The following is a 26,346-nucleotide window of genomic DNA, read 5'->3' as shown; positions in this document are numbered from 1 at the left end:
ACTCCGCTGCTGAGTATGCATGCCCAGTGTGGAACACATCTCACCACACTAAAACAGTGGATGTGGCTCTGAATCAGACATGCCGCATTATCACGGGATGTCTGCGCCCTACACCACTGGAGAAATTACACTGTCTAGCCGGTATTGCACCACCTGACATCCGCCGGGAAGTGGCAGCCAATAGTGAAAGGACCAAGGCAGAGACATCTCCAGCTCATCCCCTGTTTGGGTATCAGCCAGCATGTCAACGACTTAAATCCACACATAGTTTTCGAAGATCTACAGAGACACTCGCTGGAACACCTCAGCAAGCGAGAGTCCAAAAGTGGCAGGCTCAAACCCAGAACCTCAACCAATGGCTGATACCAAATGAGAGACTCCCCCCTGGGCACACAGAAGACTGGGCGACTTGGAAGGCGCTGAACAGATTTTGGTTGAGCAGTCCTGCTGATCGTTATAATTGATTGGCAAGTGGTTCGATTTGTTATAATTTGGTTGAGCAGCGGTGCTGCTTGTTATAACATACATATGTGATTGGATTGGATGGCCATTGGGTGTCCCTTCCAACTCTAGGAAGTCTGTATTTGTACCTCTCTCCCCATATAAACAAGGAGGTCAAGGAAACAGAAGACACCTGCAAAAGTTCTGGGGTCCCTGTTTGCCACCAATTTATTTCAGATGATTCTATTAAAACAAGGTTAAGCCTCATCCAAAGTTGAAGGGCTCCAATGCACACACACAGACATGCTACGGCACACACACCCCACTCTTTGCACCCCTTGCCCCCACCCCCATCCCCAAATAGCACCAATGTTACAGTTCTGGCTGGGAAGCCCATGCTTTGCTGGAGAGGAAGAGGAGGGGCTATTCGCTCCGGTCTTTGGGCTCCCGGTATTTCCACTGGATGTAGTCAAAGATGTCTTTCTCACTGTCCACTGGGAGGGGCTCCCCAGCAACACCTGGAAAGAAAGAAAGGCAAGTAATATTGGGGGGGGGGGGTCTTCCCAGAAGAGAGGCAAAACCCCCTCTGAGACTGGTGAGAGACTCTGAGACTCTCTGCACTCCTTGGCTAATTTTGACATACCGTATATGCTCAAGTATAAGCCAACCCAAATATAAACCAACTACCTAATTTTAACACAAAAAATTGGGAAAACGTAGTGACTCGGGTATAAACCAAGGCTGGGAATGCAGCAGCTAATGGCAAGTTTCAAATTATTTCTTTTTTGTCGTGTCAGCAGAGACTTGAGAAACTGCAAGTCGCTTCTGGTGTGAGAGAATTGGCCGTCTGCAAGGACGTTGCCCAGGGGACGCCCGGATGATTTGATGTTTTTATCATCCTTGTGGGAGGCTTATCTCATGTCCCGCATGAGGAGCTGGAGCTGATAGAGGGAGCCCATCCACCTCTCCCCAGATTTGAACCTGCGACCTGTTGGTCTTTAGTCCTGCCGGCACAGGGGTTTAACCCACTGCGCCACCGGGGGCTCCTAGTTTCAAAGTAAAAATAGATTCCAATAAAATTACATTAATTGAGGAATCAGTAGGTTAAATGTGGGGTTCAGTGTGCTCTCTGACTGCAGGGTAAACTACATCTCCCACCATGGTAAGCCAGTCCCTGCAAAGACCTCCAGTAGGTTGAGTTACTTATGGGGGTTCTGTGTGCCAAGTTTGGTTCAGGTGCATCATCGGTGGAGGTCATAGTTTCCCTGGTTGTGGGTGAACTACAACTCCCAGGAAGGAAGGTCAGTTTCCCCCAAACCCCCTCCAGTCATCAAATTTCAGCATATCAGGTATATGTTCCAAGTTTGGTCCAGATTCATCGGTGTTTGGGTTCACAGTTCTCTCTGCATATAGGTGAACTACAACTCTCCCAAATCAAGGTGAACTTTCCCTAAAGACCTCCAGTATTTTTTTCTGGTCATGGGGGCTCTGTGTGCCAAGTGTGGCCCAATTCCATCATGGGAGTTGTGTGTGTCCCATGACCAACACAACATTGGTCCCATGACCAATGGGAGTTGTGTGTGTTAGTTCCAGGTCCATGGTCTATCGTTGGTGGAGTTCAATTCTTAAATTGCAGGTAAACTATACATCCCAGTACCTATAATTCCTATAAATCATGGTGAATTCTCCCCAAACCTCTCTAGTATGTTCAGTTGCTGATCAACTGCTCTGTTTGCTGTGTGTCATAGAAAGGAATATGAAAGGGTTAAGGGAGAGGCAGTGGGTGGGTTCATGCAAATTCCACACCAATGGAGAGGGTCAGAAACACTGGGATGCCTGTGGTGGAGGAAACACAGAAAATCTAGGATGAAATGGTCCCCGTATGAAAGCGTTCACTTGGGTGGTGGGCAGTGTTGTGTTTGTGGAGGACATTGGAAGGGCTCTTGGACATGTTCATGGCGCTCACCACAACCTCTAATGTCTTTGGTGTCTCTTGAGAAGTGGGAGCTATAGCTATTTGTGGAAGTGGGAGCTTGTCTGTGTAAGTGGGCACCCCAGCCACATACACATACATATTTTTACTTTTATTATATGTATAGATAAATCTGCTTTTTGTATTTTTTCTGTTCTTTTAATATTGTATTTCTTCCATTCTAAGACACCCCCCCTTATAAGCATCTCTAAAAATGGGCTGTATCTTACAATTGCAGGTGTATCTCATGTATTTTTGATGGTATTGAAATTTGAGTGCGTCCTACAATTATTGCTGTCTTACAATTAAAGAAATGTGGTATATCAATGATGGATCTGGACCAAACTCTACACAAATACTCAATACGCCCAAATGTGAACGCTGGTGGAGTTTGGGGAAAATAGAATCTTGACATTTGGGAGTTGTAGTTGCTGAATTTATAGTTCACCTACAATCAGAGTATTCTGAACCCTACCACTGATAGAATTGGGCCAAACCTCCCACATAGAACCCCCATGACCACCAGAGTGGGCCACAGCAACGCGTGGCAGGGGACGGCTAGTGAATATATAGATAGATATGATATATAGGTACATAGGTATTGCAAAGGCTTGCAGAGGGAAATGCCTATATATCTGTAGGAGAGATTAACAAATATTTTAGGGGAAAATGCTTTGATAAGATGAATGGAGCAGCTGGCTGAGTGTCAGCTGCATTAAGATCACTCTGACCAAAAGGTCATGAGTTCGAAGCCAGCCCGGGTTGGAGTGGGTTTCCAACCAATTGTGTAGCCTGTTGTTGACCTTTGCAACCCAAAAGACAGTTGCATCTGTCAAGTAGGAAAATTAGGTACCACCTTAAAGTGTGGGGAGGCTAAATTAACTAATTTATGAGGCCATAAAAAAGACTCCAGCAAAGCACTCCAGCAAAAAAGCATGCAGGGAATGCGGAAGTGCTTCATCAATGTCGCAGATGGACAATGAAAGCGACAGCTCCCCCTGGCGGCCAGAAAAAGTTAAATAGCCTCTGCGTATGTCTGTATATGTTGTATGTTAAAATTGGCACTGAATGTTTGCCATATATGTGTACACTGTAATCCGCCCTGAGTCCCCTGCGGGGTGAGAAGGGCGGAATATAAATGCTGTAAATAAAAATAATAAATATGGCTATTGCTGACTTGCAAGGGCTTCTCTCCCCCTCCTTTCCCTTTTCAAAACATTCCAGCCTGGGAGGAGAAGCAGAGCAGAAGCAGAAAAGAAAACACACTGTTTAGGGAGGGGAAGAGGAGAGAGAAATAGATCGTATATTGCAAGAAATGGCCTCCAGGCTCCGCTGCCCGTCCCTGTCTCCATTATAAGCTGAGAGAGGCTTTTTTAGCCCATTAAAAGGTCTGAAAAACTTGAGTATATATGGAATGTCCCCCTCCCCATTAAAGCTCCAGAGAGACCCACCGGTCACACCCATAAAAAGGTCTGAAAAACTTATCTTTGAGTATATATGGGATGTCCCCCTCCCCATTAAAGCCCCAGAGAGACCCACCGGTGACGCCCAAGGGTCGGAGGGTGTATTCATTGAGCGTGAAGCCTTTCTCCAGCGCATGGGTGCGCATGTTCTTGTTGAAGATGTCACTCCCGGTGAAATAGAGAACGCCGCAGTAATACTGGTCTTTGGGGATCAACCTGGAGCACAGAACAAGGCAGGGATTAAATATTTCCAATAGGTTAATAAAAATACATTTTTCTTTGGTTGTTGTTTTTCCATTTTTCCTTACTGCTGCAGCAAGGTGTGGCATACCGATTTGGAATTAACACACTATACAAGTCAAAAGGAGGTTGTTTTGGGAAGAAGGTGATGTGTGGAGAATGTAAGGCATTGTTTTGCCCCATTAAGTCCCCTCCCCACCCTTTTTTGGTGGCCACAGAGACCACCGCACCAAGGTCTGAACTATGCAATGAGTTCCGGCACACATGGGAGAAATGTGGTTGCCAAGCTCAGAAACCACACCACAAATAACAGGCAGAGGAGTCTAGTGGTTGAAGGCTGGTGTTCCTAAAAGGTTAAGGAGGCTCTATACCTTTCTCTGGCCATTCTAGATACTTCCCTGACCCTGCCTGGAGCTCCCGGAGCTCCCACAAGTGACTGGGATCCATTCCATCCGCCTCCTATCAGCCTTGCGTTCCCCCTCCATTTTGGTTCTGGAGACTCACCTGATATCAATTCTCCTGTACGGATAGTCCGTTCCTTCCTCTTTGCTTGGAAGTTGGCACACTCCCTATGGAGCCGGAAGGGGATAAAACCAGTAGAAGAAAAGTATGACAAGCAGCCAGAGCCATAGTAGCAGCACTGCCCAATGCAGAGAGCTAGAAAGTCCTCAGAATACAAACAAGGTGCATTTTGTAGGTTTGTTCTGGAGTTAAATTTGTATATAAGTCAGAACAGATACATTTTAAAAGTGTCACTTCAGCCAAATAAATCTATATATCTATGTACTGTATATATTTGGGTTTTTCAGCCCTATTTTTAGGCTGCAAAAGCCCCCCTCAGCTTATACTCCAATCAAAGTTAGTTATCATTTTACTCTGGTATTATTATTATTATTACATTTATTATTTTATTGTATTTATTATCATTATTATTACACTTACATTATTTTACTTCATTATTATTACATTTAATATTTTACTCTATTTATTATTTGTATTACATTTACATTATTTTACTCTATTATTATATTTATTATTTTACACTAGTATTATTGCATGTATTATTTTACTATATTATTACTGTTATTATTACATTTACATTCTTTTACTCTATTATTACATTTATTTACTCTATTATTATTACTGTTATTACTACATTTACATAATTTTACTCTGTTATTACTTTCATTACATTTATTATTTTTCTTTATTATTATTGGAAGGATACATAAGCACATTTACACTCAAGGAGGTTAGAATAATGGTTGAATCAGAGTTGGACAGTCTTATCTTAAACTACAGTTTTGTGTAAATATTCAAAAACATTTAACCCACTGAAGCCTCAATTAATGTAATGTTATTGGTATCTATTTTTATTTTAAAATTTACCAGTAGTTGCTGCATTTCCCACCCTCGGCTTAGACTGGAGTCAATACGTTTTCCCCCATTTTTGGGGTAAAATTAGGTGCCGTGGCTTTTCTTTGGGTCGGCTTAAATTAGAGTATATACCTATATAACAGTCCAATATTTATGTTTATATTTTCCAAGATGGCTCCCACATTCAGAGAGCCCAGCGATGCCCATATATACCCAGAATGATGAAGTTTGAGGACTGGAGGGGTTGAATAATAATAATAATAATAACAATAATACTTGATATATATTCCACTTTATCTCCCCAAAGGGACTCAGGGCGGATTCGAAACATAAAAGGCAAACATTCAAGGCCTGAATACAACAACAATACATCCATGCTAACAAAATTTATGCAACCCAACATGTAAATAAGAATTATAACTTAACAAACTACACTTAAGGGGCAATGACAGAGGATGATGGGAAATATAGTTCACCCATCTGTGAAGTGCACTGTCAACTGTGTGCATGGATCTGGACCAAACTTGGCACACAGACCCAGCATGACCAACTTTAAGTACTGGTGGGGTTTGGAGCGGTTGGACTATATGGCTCTTGAGTTCCCTTCCAACTCCATGATTCCCCACATATTTGGTTTCTTTTCCATCCCAAATGTTCAAGACTGACAGAATTAATACACACTCTTCACTCACCATGAATTTGGTGTCTCCCTTGGACAGTGTGTCTGTGACAAAGTGGGCCTTTTCCAATTGGTCGACCACTTGATGCAAAAGCTTGGGCTGAGAAGGAATAACACTTGTCACATGCCAGTGGCTGGACTCAGCAATCCAAGGCCAAAAGCAGAGTGACAATAATAATAATAATAATAATAATAATAATAATAATAATCTATATGAATAAAAATGTAATGTTTGTTTGTGGTATTCACAGAACTCAAAAACCACTGGGGGAATTGACAACAAATTTGGACACCAAGTCCAGTATTCAAAGAAAGGACAAAAACCCACGCTCTGTGAGTTCAGAAAGGCTGTCCAGGAAGGCACAATCAAAACACTCCCAAAAGATGGCCATCCATTTTTACTTTATAACAACCCTGGGCTATATCTACAATAATAATATCTATATATCTATCATAATAATATCCATCAATCTATAATAATATATATGTCTATGATATCTGTATGTCTTTAACAATAATATCTACGTTTCTATCATAATATCTATACGTCTGTAATAATGTCTATATGCCTATAATAATATCTATAGGTCTATAATAATATCCATATGTCTATAATTATAATATCTGTCTATCAAAAATACCTGTACATTTATAACAATAATACCTATATACCTATAATATCTATGTCTATAATAATAATAATATCTATATACAGTATAATAATATGTATACATCTATAATAATAATAATAGCTATATAATATAAAAATAACAATAAAAATAATAACATCTACATGCCTATAATAATATCTATAGGTCTGTAATAATATCCATACATCTGTTGCCTTTTTTTGCTCGAAAGATATTGAGCCCTATGCTCCTTCTATTTTTTATCAGTTTTATACTAATTTATGCAATGCTTTTGATATGAAATTCATAAATAAATAACATCTCTAATACTAATACCTATATAGCTTTAATAATATTTGTATCTATAATAATATCTATATACCTATAATAATATTTATATGTCTATAATGACAACAATACCTATATAAAATCTTTGAACTGGGTTATATGGGAGTGTGGACTCAGGTAACCCAGGGCGCTTCCACACATCAGCCTCGAGGAGACTGAAATGGGCCTATATTAGGTTGACATTTTGCCACTTCAGTTGTGTATTGCTAGCTTAGAAACTAGCTCTTCCTCTTTTCTTTCCCATTTCTCCACAATGGGCTACAGTAACGCATGGCCGGGTATAGCTAGTAATAATAATAATAATGCATTTTATTTGTTACCCACCTCTCCTAACGGCTTGAGGCAGGGTACAACAAAGTCAAAATATATCAACGTAAACTGTATTCAATAAAATACATAGATCAAAACATATAATTGTAAAAAACATACACCAAATGCAGAGTACAAAGAATGCTGCACCTGGAAGATAGACCCACCAACCTGTTTGGAGGATTCCGAAGTGAAGTCTGGATGGGTCAGAAGGATGTCCATGTCCCCACTGGATTCTGCTCCTGCAAAGTGACATAGAGACTTCAGAGGCTGCCTTCATGAGCTAAAAAAGGTCAGCCAAGAGTGACTTGAATTCCAAAGAAAACAGCTCTGTGGGATCAATTGCACTAAACATGTGGCTAGCCCTTTATGTTTACTTAGGCATCTCGTTCTGCCATGATTGTAATGGTTCGGTTAACAGCCCACATTATGCAAGTAGGATTTGAATGGCTGAGTGAATGCCTGCCTATCCAAAACTAGTACTTACGCTACAATTCCTCAAGGGTGGGCTCTTTCTCACCCCTCCGACATCCTACTACAATCGCCCAGGCAGAAACAGAACCCACATTTCTGCTGAAAGAGCCTGCGCCCACTGCAAAGCAAAAACCCACTCAGCCAACAGACAGACTGCTAAACCAACGGGGAAGACTCACCTCGGCGGAAACTGCCGCACACGGTGGCAATATACCTGGGGTCCACTTCCTTGACCTTGCTAAGCACAATCTCCTGTTGTGGAGGAAACAGAGCAAGCATCTGACTTCTCTTTTTCATAGGTTCCAGCACCTCTTTCCCCAGGAAAGAAGAAGTAATAATAATAATAATAATAATAATAATAATTTATTTCTTTACGGCATTTATATGCCGCCCTTCTCATCCCAAAGAGGACTCAGAGCGGCTTACAATATATATTTTCATACAATATATTATATTATTAGCATAGTACAATATCAGTATTATATATTACTATATTGCACTACACCATTATATTGTAATATTATTAGTAATATTACATGTAATGTAAATATATAAATTATAGTATTGTATTATCATTACTAGTATTATATTGTATTATAATATAATAATAATGTAACATATATATATATATATATATATATATATATATATATATATTAATATAATGTAATAATAATACTTTATTTATAACCCACCACCATCTCCCCAAGGGAACTCGGGGCGGCTTACATGAGGCCAAGCCCAGCAATACAACAATGCAAATATACACATAAGAAAACGACAACAACAATAATAATAAAAAGAAAAACAGTATAAATAAACACATCAGACAAAATAAAATCACAGTATTTGAACACAAAAAGTTGATCACAGTGGGCTGGGCTGGTTGCAGGAATTCAAAGTTTAAAAACACTGGGGGAGCAATATAATGCATCTAGACAGGGGATCCGAGGGACGAAGGAGGGTTTAATTGCACTAACAGGTAAGATAAAGTGCTTCCAAGGGTATTTTTATGAAGGGTTTGATCAGGTCAGGGCTTATTGTTCATTCATTCATTCAGGCTCTTCCTGAAGACTGCCAGGGTGGGGACTTGCCTAATTTCTCTGGGGAGCGAGTTCCAGAGCCAGGGGGCCACCACAGAGAAGGCCCTCTCCCTTGTACCCACAAGTCGCACTTGCGAAGGGAACGGGAGTGAGAGAAGGGCCTCTCCGAAAGATCGAAGGGATCGTGTAGGTTCGTAAAAGGAAATGCGGTTGCGCAGGTAGGCGGGTCCCAAACCGTTCAGGGCTTTGTGGGTAAAACCCTGCACCTTGAATTGGGACCGGAAAATAAACTGCAGCCAATGGAGCTCCTTAAACAGGGAGGTAGACTGCTCCCTGTAATTTGCACCAGTTAATAGTCTGGCTGCCACTTGTTGGACCAGTTGAAATTTCCGGGCTATTGACACCTTTGCTCACCTGCATCTCCAGCATTTCATTCCTAGGGATTCTCTTCTCAAAATCCTCAAAATACCTGTTGATGACAATAGAGCCAGAATAAGGAGGCAGCTGTGGATGAGGGCCTCAGACTCTTGCTTTGAAGAAAGGTCTTTGTTGGGAGTTGTCTGTGGAGTTTTAGTGATCTGGCTTCTCATTCTCATACACACTTTCTATACGATAATTCTGGAAGTCTGAAATCTCCTTCCTATCTTTCTCGGTGGCCAAAGATCAGGAAGATCTTTCCCTTGTCTTGGGCTATAAGAATATAGCATTTTCTACCAGGGTAGGTCCAAGCAGCATCTGCTTGTATTGCTGCAAGTTGAGAAAACATTCAAACAGGTGGGAAATTTTAGAAAAAAATGGCAATCATAACCTTTTTGAAAAGGAAAAGTGACGTCATATCCTTTTTGGCAAATGTAAATCTCCATGAACACCTGGAGACCACCTTTTGAAAACCACTACTCAAGAAATGGCATTATCTTCTTAGAAGTCACCCCTTTGAACAAGTGATGTTCACAAGCAATCATGTAATGGCACACAGGTAACCATGTCTTTGAACTGCCAGGGACAAAGGCATGCCACTGCACAAAAATATATTTGGCTAGCAGAGTTTTTAAGATGCTTCTTTGACGTTGAAATTGCAATTGCCCCAAACATATACTCTCCCGTGAAACCTCTTAGTTTAAAATACGCATGCAGAGATAAAATACAAAGTCTTATTTGAAAAGTAAAATATCTTTCTTTACTCGCAAACATCTTGAATTAATTCACCATACAGGCACGTTTCTTATTAAAGTTCAGTTATAGATAAGATGAGGTTTCTCTGTGTTGAGAACATAAGGCATCATTCTTAATCAACAGTCCATATTCCAAAGTCCTTAAGTATACATCTTATGAAAGTCCAAACTGTATAACTGGACTCACTGCTTCTCAAAGCAAACATATAGTAAACTGTTCCTGCATAAATCCAAAAGCATACTGATTCCATTGAAGTACAAAAACATACTATTTCCATTGAACTCCAAAAACATAAGTCTGAGGTGCTGACATTAAGTCCTGTCATGTCTGACTCTGAGGGGTGGTGCTCATCTCCATTTCTAAGCCAAAGAGCTGGCGTTGTCCGTAGACACCTCCAAGGTCATGTGGCCAACATGACTGCATGGAGCGCTATTACATTCCCACCAGAGTGGTACCTATTGATGTACTCATATTTGCATGTTTTCGAATTGCTAGGTTTGCAGAAGCTGGGGCTAACAGTAGGAGCTCACCCTACTCCCCAGATTTGACCCACCAACCTTTCAGTCAACAAGTTCAGCAGCTCAGCGGTTTAACTCACTGTGCCACCAGGGGCTCCAAAAACATACTGATAACAAAATGGAGTCTTGAGTCTGAACATGCTCAGTACAATCACATGTCTGTAGCCCCTCCCACATCAAAGAGGTCAGTCAAACAGATGGGGCTGTGGCACAGCTGGTTAGTATCCAGCTGTGTTAAATCACTATTGACCAAGAGGTCATGAGTTCGGAGCCAGTTCGACCATTAATAGTCTAGCTTGCTCTTGACCTATGCAGCCCAAGAGACTGTTGCATTTGTCAGGTAGGAAATTTAGGTACTGCTTTATGCGGGGAGGCTAATTTAATTTACGATGCCATAAAACCTTCCTGCAGCAAATGGAAGAATGAGGAAGTACTCTATCAAAAGACTCGGTGTCACAAGTGGATGGTGAAGTAGCAGCTCCCCCTGTGGCCAAAATCAAGCATACCCTAATGAAGTCGGAAAAGCTGGAATGTTAAATTGCCTACCTGACAAATGCAACAGTCTCTTGGGCTGCACAGGTCAAGAGCAAGCTAGACTATTAATGGTCGAACTGGCTCCGAACTCATGACCTCTTGGTCAATAGTGATTTAACGCAGCTGGATACTAACCAGCTGTGCCACAGCCCCATCCGTTTGACTGACCTCTTTGATGTGGGAGGGGCTACAGACATGTGATTGTACTGAGCATGTTCAGACTCAAGACTCCATTTTGTTATCAGTATGTTTTTGGAGCCCCTGGTGGCACAGTGAGTTAAACCGCTGAGCTGCTGAACTTGTCTGTCTATAGATGTTGCATGTCTAAATGGCATTGAATATTTGCCATGTATATGTGCATTGTAATCTGCCTTGATTCCCCTGCGGGGTGAGAAGGGCGGAATATAAATACTGTAAATAAATAAAGTAAATAAATAAATAAACAAACTGGCAAATCAACATATATATATATTACAGGTTAGCAAATATATATACAGTAACAAACTAATAGTGAAGGCTTGGAAGGTTGTTATTTCCAACAGGAAATGCCTTTTATTCATTCTGGCAGCTTAAGGCATTTAAATTCCATGGCATTTCAGATAGCAACAAATCAGATGCTTATGGCTGCACCACAAGCTGGTTAACCAAGCCAGCTCAAAAAAGGTCTGGCTCAAGTGGTGCCCTTGAATGTTTTCTCAAAAGTTTTTTTTTACCTCTAGGCCAGGCCTGGGCAAACTTCGTCCTTCCAGGAGTTTTGGACTTCAACTCCCACAATCCCTAACAGCCTACCGGCTGTTAGGGATTGTGGGAGTTGAAGTCCAAAACACCTGGAGGGTCAAAGTTTGCCCAGGCCTGCTCTAGGTAAATACAAGCCCAGTTACAGATACCCAAACCCAAATCTCGGAGAAATAAAATAGGCCTGTCTTACTTCAAACCGATCTGTTGGTGATGGTTCAGTTTGTGCGCATTCTTCTTCAGATCTAGGAAGAGGAGAAGCAGGCCGTAAGTGAAGGGCAGAAGGTGGATGGACAGCAAGAAAAAAACTTGGATTTATAGGCATCCCTAACTTGGGACAGATGTGGATTTGTTCGAGGGTAAGGAGTTCAGCAGCTGCCTTCCCACTCACTCAACCACTGATAATGGAGAAAGTGGACTCACCTTCCAATGTTTTTATTCCTTCATCCACAAATTTTCTGGCAGCAGCAGGACTGAATGGAAAAAAAGACACATAAATCTCATCAGCAAGCAAGGTGTCACATTTTAACGTAAACCAAAGAGTGAATGCCACCATACCAATAATGCCACCATGCCAATCATCTATCTATTGGACAGATGGCAAGTTATATAACCCCAGCAGACTGAAAGCCAAAAGCAAGGTCACAACAACATCCGTTATAGAACTCCAATATGCTGATGAAAACATAGTCTGTGCTCACTTAGAAGATGACCTACAAGCTACCCTAAACACTTTTGCAGAAGCATACGAGAAGCTCAGCCTCTCACTGAACATCAAGAAAATCTAAGTGCTCTTCCAGCAGACACCTGTCAATCCCTCTGCAATGCCAGAAATACAGCTTAATGGAGTAATGTTAGAAAATGTTGACCATTTCCACTACCTTGGAAGTCACCTCTCCACAAACGTCAACATTGACACTGAAATACAACACCGCCTGAGCTCTGCGAGTGCAGCATTTTTTCAAATGAAGCAGAGAGAGTTTGAGGATCGCGACATCCGTATGGAGACCAAGGTGCTTGTTTATGAAGCCATTGTCCTCCCAACCATGTTCTATGCCTGTAAAAAGCAGACTTTCTACAGACGTCACACTCAACTCATGGAATTCCATCAGCGTTGCCGCAGAAAAATCTTGCAAATCTCTTGGGAAGACAGGCAGATAAATGCCATTGTGCTGGAAGAAGAAGCAAAGTCCACCAGCATTGAAGCAATGCTCCTACGCCATCAACTCAACTGGGCTGGCCACGTCGTCTGAATGACCGATCACCGTCTCCCAAAGCAGTTACTATACTCCCAACTCAAGAATGAAAAATGGAAAGTTGGTGGGCAGGAAAAGAGATTTAAAGATGGGCTTAAAGCTAGCTGTGGCACAGACACCAAGAAGGAACTGGGAAGCCCTGGCCCTTGAGTGCTCTAGTTAGAGGTTAGCTGTGACCAGCAGAGCTGCGGAATTTGAAGAGGGAGAAAGGGAGAAACGTGCCAAAAGGAAAGCGCGCCAAGCCGATCCTGACTGGGAAACCGATGTCCTCACTGCGGAAGAACATGCGGCTCAAGAATAGGGCTCCATAGCCACCTATATATCCACTGCCAAGACACTATACTTGGAGGATCATCATCCTCATAGAATCATAGAGTTGGAAGAGACCTGTGGGCCAGCCAGTCCAACCCCCTGCCAAGAAGCAGGAAAATTGCATTCAAACCACCCCTGACAGATGGCCATCCAGCCTCTGTTTAAAAGCTTCCAAAGTAGGAGCCTCCACCACACTCCGGGGCAGAGAGTTCCACTGCTGAACAGCTCTCATAGTCAGGAAGTTCTTCCTCATGTTCAGATGGAATCTCCTTTCTTGTAGTTTCCTCGGGCTATGAGAGATCACCTAAGTAACCAATAAGGCTTTTCAGCTGAGTAAGAAGCAAAACAACCAAATCCTGTGAAGGGAGAGGGAAGTCCAGAACGGAGGTACAGGTAGGATGGGAAGGCTGTGTCAGCCATTGTGTGTATTAGATGCATTGTCTGCACAGAGGAGAGACAGGAAAATCACTGGTGCCAGCAACTGCAGAACCAAGAGGAGCCTCCCCCAGACTCCCGTATTTACCCAATGCCGCTAACTCTGGTCAGAAAATTGATTGAAGAGCTCGTGTCATCCTGTCGGATCTAGAGGGGACGGAAAGGGCACAGAGTGACTCTTCTGCAAGCTGCAGGAGGAAACTCACACAGGACAGAGGTGACCTCCTTTATTTTGGGATGGGAAAAGAGGTCAGACGGAGTCTCAGGCTCCCAGGAGTTAGTCCAGCGCTGGCCGTCCCAATGGGCAAAACAAGGTGACCATCCCAGGATTCCAGTCTGAGCAGTAACTCCCATCAAGCCTTCTGAAGCCCCCTCTGTTTTTTTCCTCCATCATCACTACCTACCACCTGCAGCAGGACTATCTAGGACAGTGTTTCTTAACCTTTCTAATGTCACAACCCTTAAATACAGTTCCTTGTATTGTGGTGACCCCAACCATAAAAATATTTTCGTTGCTACTTCATAACTGTAATTTTGCTACTGTTATGAAGCGTCAATGTAAATATCTGATAGGCAGATTTTTTTTCCTCTCTTCTTCCCTCTCACCTTTCCCCCTCTTTCATTTCCACTATCCTATCTACTTATATTGTTCCCCCACTTTACATGTTCAACAATGTTCTCATTATAATTGTACGGAAAATTCTAGTTTTTCCTATCACACTCTACCTTAAGAACACTTATTCTAAATAAAAATATTTCCAAAAAAAATTTGATAGGCAGGATGTATTTTCACTCACAGACCAAATTTTGCACAAATACCCGATACATCCAAATCTGAATACTGATGGGGTTTGGGGGAAGGGATTGATTTTGCCATTTGGAAGTTGTAGTAGCTGGAATTTATAGTCCACTTACAATCAAAGAGTATTCTGAACTCCACCAATGATGGAATTGAACCAAACTTGGCACACAGAACTCCCATGACGAACAGAAAATACTGGAAGTGTTTGGTGGGCATGGACCTTGAGTTTTAGAATTGTATTTCACCTACATCCAGAGAGCATGGTCGAATCAAACAATGAGGGATCTGGACCAAACTTGGCACAAATACTCAAAATGCCAAATGTGAACACTGGTGGAGTTTGGGGAAAATAGAGCTTGACATTTGGGGGTCGTAGTTGTGGGGATTTATAGTTCACCTACAATCAAAGAGCATTCTGAACCCCACCAACAACAGAATTGGGCCAAACGTCCCACACAGAACCCCCCTTTCTTGTGTGAGCTTTCCTCCAGACTTGCACGCTCCCTTTCACCCACATATGTGCACCATACTGCCATGCGCCAAGCACACCTGCTCTCCCCTCCTCACTTGGGAGTCTCAGGAACAGCCCTTTCCTTGGCTGAGAGGCCAGCCAATCACAACGGAGGAGGGCTCTTGGTAGGAGGATTTGCCCTCTGTTTCCAGAAAGGAAGAAAAGGACAGGTGGAGAGATCTTCAGCCTTCTCTGCCAAAGGGTTGCCTAAGACCATCAAATATATGTTTTCGGAAGGTCTTTGGCAACCCCTCTGACACACCCTTGTGACCCCACCAGGGCTCCCGATCCTCAGGTTGAGAAACATTGCTCTAGGAGTGGCACAGACTTCCAAGAATGCCAGGGAAAAAAATAAAACCAAGACTAAAACAGAAAGTATATGTTTGGTTTTGGAAAATAGACTTGGGTGGAGGGGAGCTGTGTGTGAGTGATACGAAATGATTGTAAGAGGAAACTGTCTAGGAAGCAGAAAAGGGGCAACCTGTGAGTCTACAGAAGCCAAGTGCTGTAAGAGCAATTGGGCAGGGAGGGAACTCTTGCCAGCATGGACCACAACAAGCAAGTTCCTAACTGGCAAGAGGGCAAGAGAACCCTAGCTCCCCCCACCCAATCCAAATCCGTACCTTTTCCAGTTTTCGTAGTTTCCCAGTAGACAAAAACTCGTCGATCTTTTCAGCAATTTTAGCTCCTACGCCATCCTGAAACATGGATGAGTGTATATGGTGAAATACATTACATGACCCTTGACATTAAGAGTTGCAAAAAGGCACAAAATGGGTGGCAGAGGAAACCCCAAAGAACTCCACTTTTCCACATCAATGTGCTCTCAATGTCTTCTACAGTTGTAAGACATTTTGGTATTTGTTGTTTCTTACATTCTGTGATATTTTAAACACATTTCACGTTTATTGCTCTGTTCCCCTCCCCCCAAAAAATCCCCTAAAAATAAGACACAGTAGAGCTTTTGCTGAATTGCGAAATATAAGGCCTCCCCGAAAGTAAGACCTAGCAAAGTTTTTGTTTAGAAGCATGCCTGCCGAACAGACCACCAGAGCATGCCTTGAATAAATCCTCCTTTGTGTTCATAAATATCGGGATCGGTAAATGTACCATAGATCACTGTGCATGAAACAATAGTAATAACAAGAAATTCTTGATAGGATTCACAGTTTGTCTGGTTATGCTGGTTTGTGGTGACAACTACTGTACAGTATATAATAGATGTTCATTTTTTTGTTCAACAATAAGTGTGAATTCTTCTTCATGGTAAAATAAGACATCCCCTGAAAATAAGACCTAGCACATCTTTAGGAGGAAAAATTAATATAAGAGACTGTCTTATTTTCGGGGGAAACAGGGTATAAGACAATATCAAACCTCTAAGCAAATGCAATAGCATTTCTAACTAGAATAATAAAGTTGGAAGAGACCACATGGGCCATACATTCCAATCCCCTGCCATACAGGAAAAGCACAATCAAAATATTCCTACATTTTTTTCTTTTCGATCACTCTATAAATCAAGAAAAAGTGTACATTCTCTTTTGCTGGTTAGGTCACAGTAAAAGTATTCAACCAAACCACAGACAAGCACAGAAATTCATTTTTTTTCTTTAAGAAGGAACATCCCAACCTGGCCAAGTTACAGGACTTACTAGTTTCTTGGCTTCGGCTCCACTTTTGATCTTGCTTGGGTACTTGGAAATTACGGAGGCTGCTTTTCTGTACGAGAAAACAAATCTTTATTTTGGTTAGCCAAAGGGAAAAGGCCAGAGGCCAGAGCCCTCCATTTTGCAGCCAACTTTTATTCACATTTTTATTAAGAATTATGTTAATAAATATCATTTGGTTTAGAAAAGAAGTGCTCAGGCATATTCAGAATATCACTGGTTAACAATTTAAAAGGTCCAGTAGGCAAATGTTCCTAAACTTTTGTGCTGGGCCTCCATTTTTCAAACATACCGTATATACTCAAGTATAAGCCAAGTTTCTCTGCCCCTTTTTAGGGTGAAAAAACCCCTCTCAACTTATATTTGAGTCAAGATTATTAATTACTTTACTCTGTTGTTATTACAATTATTAAATTTATTATTTTACTCTATTACTACATTTATTTTACTATTATTACATTTCCATTCTATTATTACATTTATTATTATTATTACATTTCCATTATTTTATTCTATTATTACCTTTATTATTTTACTTTATTTATTATTGTTATTATTACATTTCCATTATTTTACTCTATTATTACATTTATTATATTACTCTATTACTAGTGTTTTATTTATTTATTTGGTACACTTGTATACCGCTAATATCTCAGCCTGTGCGGCGACTCATTGCGGTTTACAACATATTTAAAAATACAATATTCACTTTAAAAATATAAAATAGAATATAAAAATACATACATATACATACATAGTATTGGGCCACCAATACAGACCGGAACATCTCATAGTTAAAGTCGTAATCCAATTCGTTATCCTTGATTGCTAGTCCATGATCAAAACATCATCACATTGGAATTAGTTGAAAACTTGCTCGAACATCCAAGTTTTCAGTTGTTTCCGAAATGCCATTAGCGAGGTGGCTGATCTTATTTCAGTAGGGAGGGCATTCCAAAGCCGGGGGGCCACCACAGAAAAGGCCCTATCTCTCGTTCCCGCAAGCCGCACTTGTGAAGCAGGTGGGATGGAGAGAAGGGCTTCTCCTGAAGATCTTAGGGTCCTGGTGGGCTGATAGGCCGAGATACGTTCGGATAGGTATGTAGGGCCAGAACCGTTTAGGGCTTTAAAGGTCAAAACCAGCACTTTGAATTGGGCTCGGTAGCCAGTGGAGCTGGTACAGCAGAGGAGTTGTATGCTCCCTGCGCCCTGCTCCTGTTAATACCATGGCTGCCGCCCGCTGGACTAATTGGAGCTTCCGGGCCGTCTTCAAAGGCAACCCCACGTAGAGAGCGTTGCAGTAGTCAAGGCGGGATGTAACCAGAGCGTGGATTACCGTGGCCAAGTCAGACTTCCCAAGGTACGGTCGCAGTTGGCGCACGAGTCTTAACTGTGCGAATGCTCCCCTGGTCACCGCCGAAACCTGGGGATCCAGGCTCAGCGATGAGTCCAAGATCACACCCAAACTGCGAACCTGTGTCTTCAGGGGGAGTGCGACCCCGTCTAACACAGGCTGTAGCCCTATACCCTGTTCGGCCCTGCGACTGACCAGGAGTACCTCTGTCTTGTCTGGATTCAATTTCAATTTGTTCACCCCCATCCAGACCGTCACAGTGGCCAAGCACCGGTTCAGGACCTCGACAGCCTCCTTAGTAGCAGGTGGGAAGGAGTGACAGAGTTGGACATCATCTGCGTACAGATGACACCGCACCCCGAAACTCCGGATGATCTCACCCAGCGGCTTCATGTAGATGTTAAACAACATGGGGGACAGTATTGAACCCTGAGGAACCCCACAAAACAAAGGTTGTGGGGTAGAACAGGAGTCCCCCAGTAACACCTTCTGAGACCGGCCCTCGAGGAATCACCGGAGCCACTGCAAAACAGTACCTCCGAGACCCATTCCCGCGAGGCATCCCAGAAGGATACCGTGGTCGACGGTATCGAAGGCCGCTGAGAGGTCGAGTAGCACCAACAGGGACACACTCCCCCTGTCAAGCTCCCGACGGAGATCATCCACTAAGGCGACCAAGGCTGTCTCGGTACCATGCCCCGGCCTAAAGCCAGACTGTGCCGGATCCAGATAATCCGTGTCTACCAAGAATGCCTGGAGTTGTGAGGCCACCACACGTTCCATGACTTTGCCCAAAAAGGGGAGATTGGAAACAGGCCGATAGTTGACGAATTGAGTGGGGTCCAGTGATGGTTTCTTCAACAGCGGTTTTATCACAGCTTGCTTTAAGCTGGCTGGAAATATGCCTTCCCGAAGGGAGGCATTAACCACCACCTTTACCCACTCGGCCAATCCCCCTCTGGCCTCCTTTAGAAGCCAGGATGGGCAGGGGTCTAGGATGCATGTGGTAGATCTCATTCCTCCAAGCACCTTGTCCACATCCTCAGTTTGAACCAATTGAAATGAATCCATCAAAATTGGACAAGCAGATGCTCGTGTTACATCCTCTGAGACTGCCGTTAATATGGTGTCCAGTCCAGAGCGGATCAAAGCGACTTTGTCTGCAAAGAACTGAGCAAAGGCTTCACAGCGAGCTGCCGAGTCATCAGGGCACCCATCCTGAATGGTGGGTTTTAACAGGCCTCTGACAACTCGAAACAGTTCAGCCGGACGGTTCTTTGCAGACGCAATAGTGGCCGCAAAGAAGGTTTTCTTTGCGGCTCTTATTGCCGCGGCATATGACCTTAAAAAGGACACAAACCGTGTTCGATTTGGCTCGCTCGGATCTGAACGCCACACGCCCTCTAGTTCCCTCTTCTTTCGCTTCAACACTGCCAGCTCCTCAGTAAACCAAGGGGCTGGTTTAGTTCGGCTACTTGAGAGGGGACGTTCTGGAGCGATCGTGTCTATTGCTCTAGTCATCTCCCCATTCCAGAGAGCGACCAGGGCATCAACAGGATCACCAACCGAGGTGGCGGGGAATTCCCCAAGAGCCATCAGGAATCCATCCGGATCCATAAGCCTCCTGGGGCAGACCAATTTAATAGGTCCTCCACCTCTGCGGAGGTTAGGGAGTGCAGTAAGTCTAAAGCTGACCAGGTGGTGGTCGGTCCATGGCAACGGAGAGATGGATAACTCCTCAACACCGCCGCCTTCCTCCCATCCCTGACAGAAAACCAAGTCCAATGTATGTCCAGCACTGTGGGTGGGGCCAGATACTTGTTGGGACAGCCCCATGGTCGCCATGGTAGACATGAAGTCCTGAGCCGCTCCCGTTAGGGCAGCCTCGGCGTGGACATTGAAGTCCCCCAGCACAAGCAGCCGTTGGGACTCCAGTGCCAGGTCCGAGACTACCCCCGCTAGCTCAGGTAGGGAGACTGTAGTGCAGCGAAGTGGACGGTACACTAACAGAATCCCTAATCTGTCCCGGTCACCCACCCTCAGGTGGACGCATTCAAAATTTGTTGACTGCGGGATGGGGGTCCTGGTCAGAAGAATGGAATCTCTGTAGACCACTGCAACCCCGCCTCCCCACCCTCCGGATCTCGGTTGGTGCTGCACAGAGAACCCGGGTGGACAAAGCTGGGTCAAATTTACCCCTCCCGCTTCGTCCAGCCAGGTTTCTGTGATGCACGCCAGATCTGCCCGTTCATCCAGGATTAAATCTTGGATGAAAGTTGTTTTGCCATTGACAGATCTGGCGTTCAACAGCACCACTTTCAATCCCGAGGGACCGCCAACCTGGTTACACCAACTTACCGTATCAGGAGACCGATTTGGGATTACTAATGTTGTTCCACGTTCCCTAGGCCGAATAGAAGGTCTCCCTTTCCCGTATCTTCCCATCCCCACCAAGACTTCTATGGGGGCTCCTCGGTTAACGGAAGCCTCTCCCTCCTCCATGACGCATTCAACATCTATAATAACAACCCAAGGATCATTGTAGGCTGTTTGACATATTACAGCTCCAGTTTGCCAAGGCTTTGCCTTCCAGTCATTTCCCGTTCTTATTAAGTTATATTCGGGTCCCCCTGAGCTATTCCATTCCCTCTGACCCACATATGCAATTAGTAACCAGGTTAACAAATGCCAGGGAGTGGATAATAACATGAGTAACAGCTGTTAAATACAATCAGGGGGTTGGTTAAGGCTCTTAGGGTACAGATGGATTTTTATGTCAACACACACAAAGGAATAACAATAAAAGTGCGGTGGCTTAACAATTAACCCTAAAGTGCTTAATGGAGTGCGTCATGGAGGTATACAACGCTAGATGTATCGAATCAGTTAAAGTGCTAAAGTTGGTTAAAGTGCCACAGAGTAATAATATAAGTGCTAATAGAATAGAGTGCTAAGATCACGCAGTTAATAAAGTGCTAAGATCACACTATTAATAAAGTGCTCTACGCAACCACAGTGAAATTAGTCAGCGCAGTTGAGAAGATAGTCACATAATCGGATTAGTTAGCACCATCAGAGAAGGTCAGCACAATTAAGATAATCAGCACAGTTTAAAACAGTGGTCAATACAATCGAAGATGGTCAGCACACTCGTAAAATGGATTGCAAGTCAAAAAGGATCGGCACAGACAGACAAATTAGCAATGATCGAAAGATGGTCCACGCAATCAAAAGGTCAAACACAGACGGAATTAAAAGCGATGGTCAACACAATCTATCTAAAATTCTATCTAAAATTGGAAAACAGCGAGATGCCAGAATGCTGGGGCCAAAAGATGGTCAACACAACTTTCCGGAAATTGATGGTTAACAAATGAGATGATGGAGGTCTCATGCGATGGCGGCAGATTTCAAAAAGGTGGTGGCAAGATAGTTGTTGCCAGCAGCTAGTTCTGGTTCTATTATCTGATTGTCCTACAGGAGTAAAAACACTTCCAGGCCTGCTAAAGAGCATATGCTTGGGCGTTGGAAGGGCTGGCCAGGTCCTGGACGAGCAATCCAAGCCTCAAGATGGCGACCGCGCGTTGGAGGGCGATGAGGCCAGCGCGTTGGAAAGCTGGCCGAAAGCCAGCCCTCAAGATGGCGCGTTGGAAAGCTGGCTGAGAGCCAGAACGTTGGAAACCTGGTCGAAGCCAAGTCAGCGCCCGTCGAAGCAGCCGACGGCCGGGACAATGGAGGCCGGCACGATGGAGGCCCGGAAACCCAAGGGGCCAGTCAGCCAGAACAGTAACGCTCCCTCTCGGCTCCGGGCAATCCTCTTCCCCGCAGCCGCAGGGAGCAACAGCGGCGGCACAACAGCCCGGCAAGCCGCCGATGAAAGGCCGTGAAGGCCGAAAACGAAGGGACGCGAAGGTCGAAAACGAAAGGCCGCAAAGGCCGCAAAGCAAAGCTACGGAGCCACCCACCGCAGTCAGCAGCCAGGCACCGGAGTCAGCAGCCAGGCACCGCAGTCAGCAGCCAGGCAAAGCTACGGAGCCACCCACCGCAGTCAGCAGCCAGGCACCGACCGGCGGCACGGCGCGTCCTCGGTCCGGCGCGTCCTCGACCCCGGGCCCGACGTGGCGGAACGTGTCCCCGAGCGGGCACAAAGGATGGCACCCGTCCTCCACCCGAGCGGCCTCAAACCCGTCCGAAACGCCGGAGCAGGTCAGCAGGGGACAAACATGCAGTCCAGGGGAGTGAGGAGCAGGGAGGGAGCAAGTTTGTAAGCCCACGAGCTGCAATGGTGGCTAGCCGCTCTACCTCCTTCTTCTTTCCAGTTCTGCCTCTGTCGGCGTTCCTTCAGCGCTCCTTCAGTTGCTTCCCCAAGGCCACCTTCGTGACCCTGGTTTGACAGCTATAGGAGCGGTTTTTTTTTTATGGCCCAGGCGGCAAGGTTTGGTTGGTTAAACTTCTTTCCTCTGCCGGAGCTAAGGTTCGCTGCTCCTACCATGCCGCCATCTTAGTGTTATTATTACATTTCCATTATTTTACTCTTATTATTATTGTCACATTTATTATTTTACTGTCTTTACTGGAAGGATATGTAAGAACATTCACACTGAAGAAGGTTAGAATAATGGTTTAAATCAGAGTTGGAGAGTCTTATCTTAAATTACAATTTTATGTAAATATTCAAAAACATTTATCCTATTGAGCCCTCAATTAAAGTAATTTTATTGGTATCTATTTTTATTTTGAAATTTACCAGTAGTTGCTGTATTTCCCACTCTCAGCTTATATTTGAGTCAATACGTTTTTCCAGTTTTTTGTGCTAAAATTAGGAACCTCTGTTTATATTCGGGTTGACTTATACTTTAGTATATATGGTAATGAAGAACCTGCCTCTCCATGGATAAGAGGTGAAATCAAGTTCCTCCTGTATGCCGTTTCCTTCTTGCAAGACTACACCAAAGGAGATGGAGAGACAGAGACTGGTATCAGATTAAAGGAGGCTGCCCTTGACACAATGCAACAGTATCAGACAGGTAGTCAAATTGTAAAAGAAAAGGGACAAATATGATGTTCTTTTCTTCTAACATTTTTTTTGGCAGCAATATTCCCATCAAAACCTAAAATACTTCCTTCCCTCCCGTCATGGAGACCTCACCTGTAAGCATTGTATTTGTGGATGGCTCTGTTCACATTTCTCTCATAGTTGGCCAGTTCTGAAAAGAGGATTTGTTGCAAAAAATGTAAGTGGCAGTAAAGAATACAACAACAGGTACCTTCATCTAAGCCATTAATAAAGATGTTGAGCAGAACTGGGCCCAGGACAGGACCCTCTTCCTGGCACTCCACTAGTCCCGTCTTTCCAGGATGAAGAGGAGGAACCATTTAATTATTTATTTATTTATTTATTTATAACGGCTTTTATATTCCTCCCTTCTCACCCCGCAGGGGACTCAGGGCGGATTACAGTGTACACATATATGGCAAACATTCAATGCCAATTTTTTGACATACAAACATATACAGACATATACAGAGGCTATTTAACTTTTTCTGGCCACCAGGGAAGCTGTCGCTTTCATCGTCCATCTGCGATGCTGATGAAGCACTTCCGCATTCCCCGCATGCTTCCCCGCTGGAATGCTTTGCTGGAGTCTTCTTTATGGCTCATAAATCAGTTAATTTAGCCTCCCCACACTTTAAGGTGATACCTTATTTTCCTACTTGACAGATGCAACTGTCTTTTGGGTTGCAAAGCTCGACAACAGGCTACACACAATTGGTTGGAAACCCATTCCAACCCGGGCTGGCTTCGAACTCATGACCTTTTGGTCAGAGTGATCTTAATGCAGCTGACACTCAGCCAGCTGCGCCACAATCCCGGTGCCATTGGGGAGAAGCGCCCTTTGGGTTCGGTCGCTTAACCTATGGCAGATCGACCTCATTGTCCAGCCCACATAGAGTCATAGAGTTGGAAAAGATCTCATGGGCCATCCAGTCCAACCCCCTGCCAAAAAGCAGGAATATTGCATTCAAAGTACCCCTGACAGATGGCCATCCAGCCTCTGTTTAAAAGCTTCCAAAGAAGAAGTCTCCACCACACTCCAGGGCAGAGAGTTCCACTGCTAAACAGCTCTCACAGTCAGGAATTTCTTCCTCATGTTCAGATGAAATCTCCTCTCTTGTAGTTTGAAGCCATTGTTCCGCATCCTAGTCTACAGGGAAGCAGAAAACAAGCTTGCTCCCTCCTCCCTGTGGCTTCCTCTCACATATTTATACATGGCTATCATGTCTCCTCTCAGCCTTCTCTTCTTCAGGCTAAACATGCCCAGCTCCTTAAGCTGCTCCTCATAGGGCTTGTTCTCCAGACCCTTGATTATTTTAGAGTGTCAATATCTCTCTTCAGTTGTGGTGGCCAGAATTGGACACAATATTCCAGGTGTGGTCTAACCAAGGCAGAAAAGAGCATGGGGAGCATTACTTCCCTGGATCTAGACACTAAAATAATAGAATCCTAGAGTTGGAAGAGACCTCATGGGCAACCCAGTCCAACCCCCTACCAAGAAGCAGGAATATTGCATTCAAAGCACCCCTGACAGATGGCCATCCAGCCTCTGTTTAAAAGCCCCCACTAGTCCAATGTGGGTTAGGCAAAATTGCGGTGAGGTGGATCAGTAATTGGTTAAATGGACAAACCCAGAGGGTGATTCTCCCCAATGCTTCCTCTTCATCCTGGAAATAAGTGACGAGCAGAGTGCCATCAGCAGGGTTCCGTCCTGGGCCCGGTCCTGTTCAGCATCTTTATTAATGACTTAGATCAAGGATTAGAAGGCAGGTTCATCAAGTTTGCAAACAACATCAAATTGGGAGGGATAGCCAATAGTCCAGAGGACAGGAGCAGGATTCAATACGATCTTGACAGATTAGACACAGATTAGAAAACTAACAAAATGAAGTTCAACAGTGACAAATGAAAGATACTCCACTTAGGCATAAAAAATGAAATGCAAAGATACAAAATGGGGGACAATGCCTGGCTTGAGAGCAGTACGTGTGAAAAAGATCTTGGAGTCTTCGTGGACAACAAGTTAAATATGAGCCAACAATGTGATGTGGCGGCAAAAAAAGCCAATGGGATTTTGGCCTGCATCAATAGGAGTCTAGTGTCTAGATCTAGGGAAGTCATGCTCCCCATGCTCTAATCCGCTTTGGTTAGACCACACCTGGAATATTGTGTCCAATTCTGGGCACCACAATTCAAGAGAGATATTGACAAGCTGGAATGTGTCCAGAGGAGGGTGACTCAAATGATCAAGGGTCTGGAGAACAAGCCTTATGAGGAGCGGCTTAAGGAGCTGGGCAAGTTTAACCTGAAGAAGAGAAGGATGAGAGGAGATATGATAGCCATTTATAAATATGTGAGAGGAAGCCACAGGGAGGAGGGAGCAAGCTTGTTTTCTGCTTCACTGGAGACTAGGACATGGAACAATGGCTTCAAACTACAAAAAAAGGAGATTCCACCTGAGCATGAGGAAGAACTTCCTGACTGTGAGAGCCGTTCAGCAGTGGAACTCTCTGCCCCGGAGTGTGGTGGAGGCTCCTTCTTTGGAAGCTTTTAAAGAGAGGCAGGATGGCCATCTGTCAGGGGTGATTTGAATGCAATATTCCTGCTTCTTGGCAGGGGGTTGGACTGGATGGCCCATGAGGTCTCTTCCAACCCTACGATTCTATTATTCTATTCCAGGTAGAAGAACAACATCTGATCCCTCCCGACAGATGGCTTCCAGCTCTTCCAACTCTTTGATTCTATGAAAGGAGGAGCCTCCACCACACTCCTATTGATGCACGGGGCTGGTCTTCGTCCTGAGGCCCACCTACCGGTGAGGAAGTCGGTGATACCGTCGTTGGGGTTTTCCTGAGGGGCTTTCCTCTTGCTCATGGCGACGGGAAGCCCTCCAGCGCTCTGATGATGCCCACTTCCGGGCTTGGCCACGACCACTTCCGGGCTTGGCCCCGCCCCACTTCCGGTGCAGCTTCTCAATCTCTCTTTGGCTAGAGAGCCCCGCCCCTCCCTGCG

At 44.1% G+C, this 26,346-nt stretch overlaps 1 protein-coding gene across 1 annotated transcript; it reads right to left on the bottom strand.

Annotated features, from left to right (window-relative positions):
• Window positions 1–643: 643 nt before the first annotated feature.
• On the bottom strand, window positions 644–26,305 carry POLB (DNA polymerase beta). Its single transcript, XM_060787027.2, has 14 exons — window positions 26,148–26,305; window positions 23,428–23,485; window positions 16,907–16,973; window positions 15,875–15,949; window positions 14,027–14,085; window positions 12,359–12,408; window positions 12,129–12,180; window positions 9,390–9,444; window positions 8,112–8,184; window positions 7,630–7,700; window positions 6,186–6,272; window positions 4,621–4,685; window positions 3,953–4,092; window positions 644–959 (listed from the first exon to the last, which is right to left on the bottom strand). Exons 1-14 carry the CDS (start codon window positions 26,206–26,208, stop codon window positions 865–867), a joined length of 1,008 nt encoding a protein of 335 aa, XP_060643010.2. The 5' UTR covers window positions 26,209–26,305; the 3' UTR covers window positions 644–864.
• Window positions 26,306–26,346: the final 41 nt, after the last annotated feature.

This window comes from Anolis sagrei, chromosome 7 (assembly GCF_037176765.1).
Source record: "Anolis sagrei isolate rAnoSag1 chromosome 7, rAnoSag1.mat, whole genome shotgun sequence".
NCBI classification, from domain to species: domain Eukaryota; kingdom Metazoa; phylum Chordata; class Lepidosauria; order Squamata; family Dactyloidae; genus Anolis; species Anolis sagrei.
The sequence above is the reverse complement of the archived record's forward strand: the minus strand, read 5'-3'. Positions and strand labels throughout refer to the sequence as shown.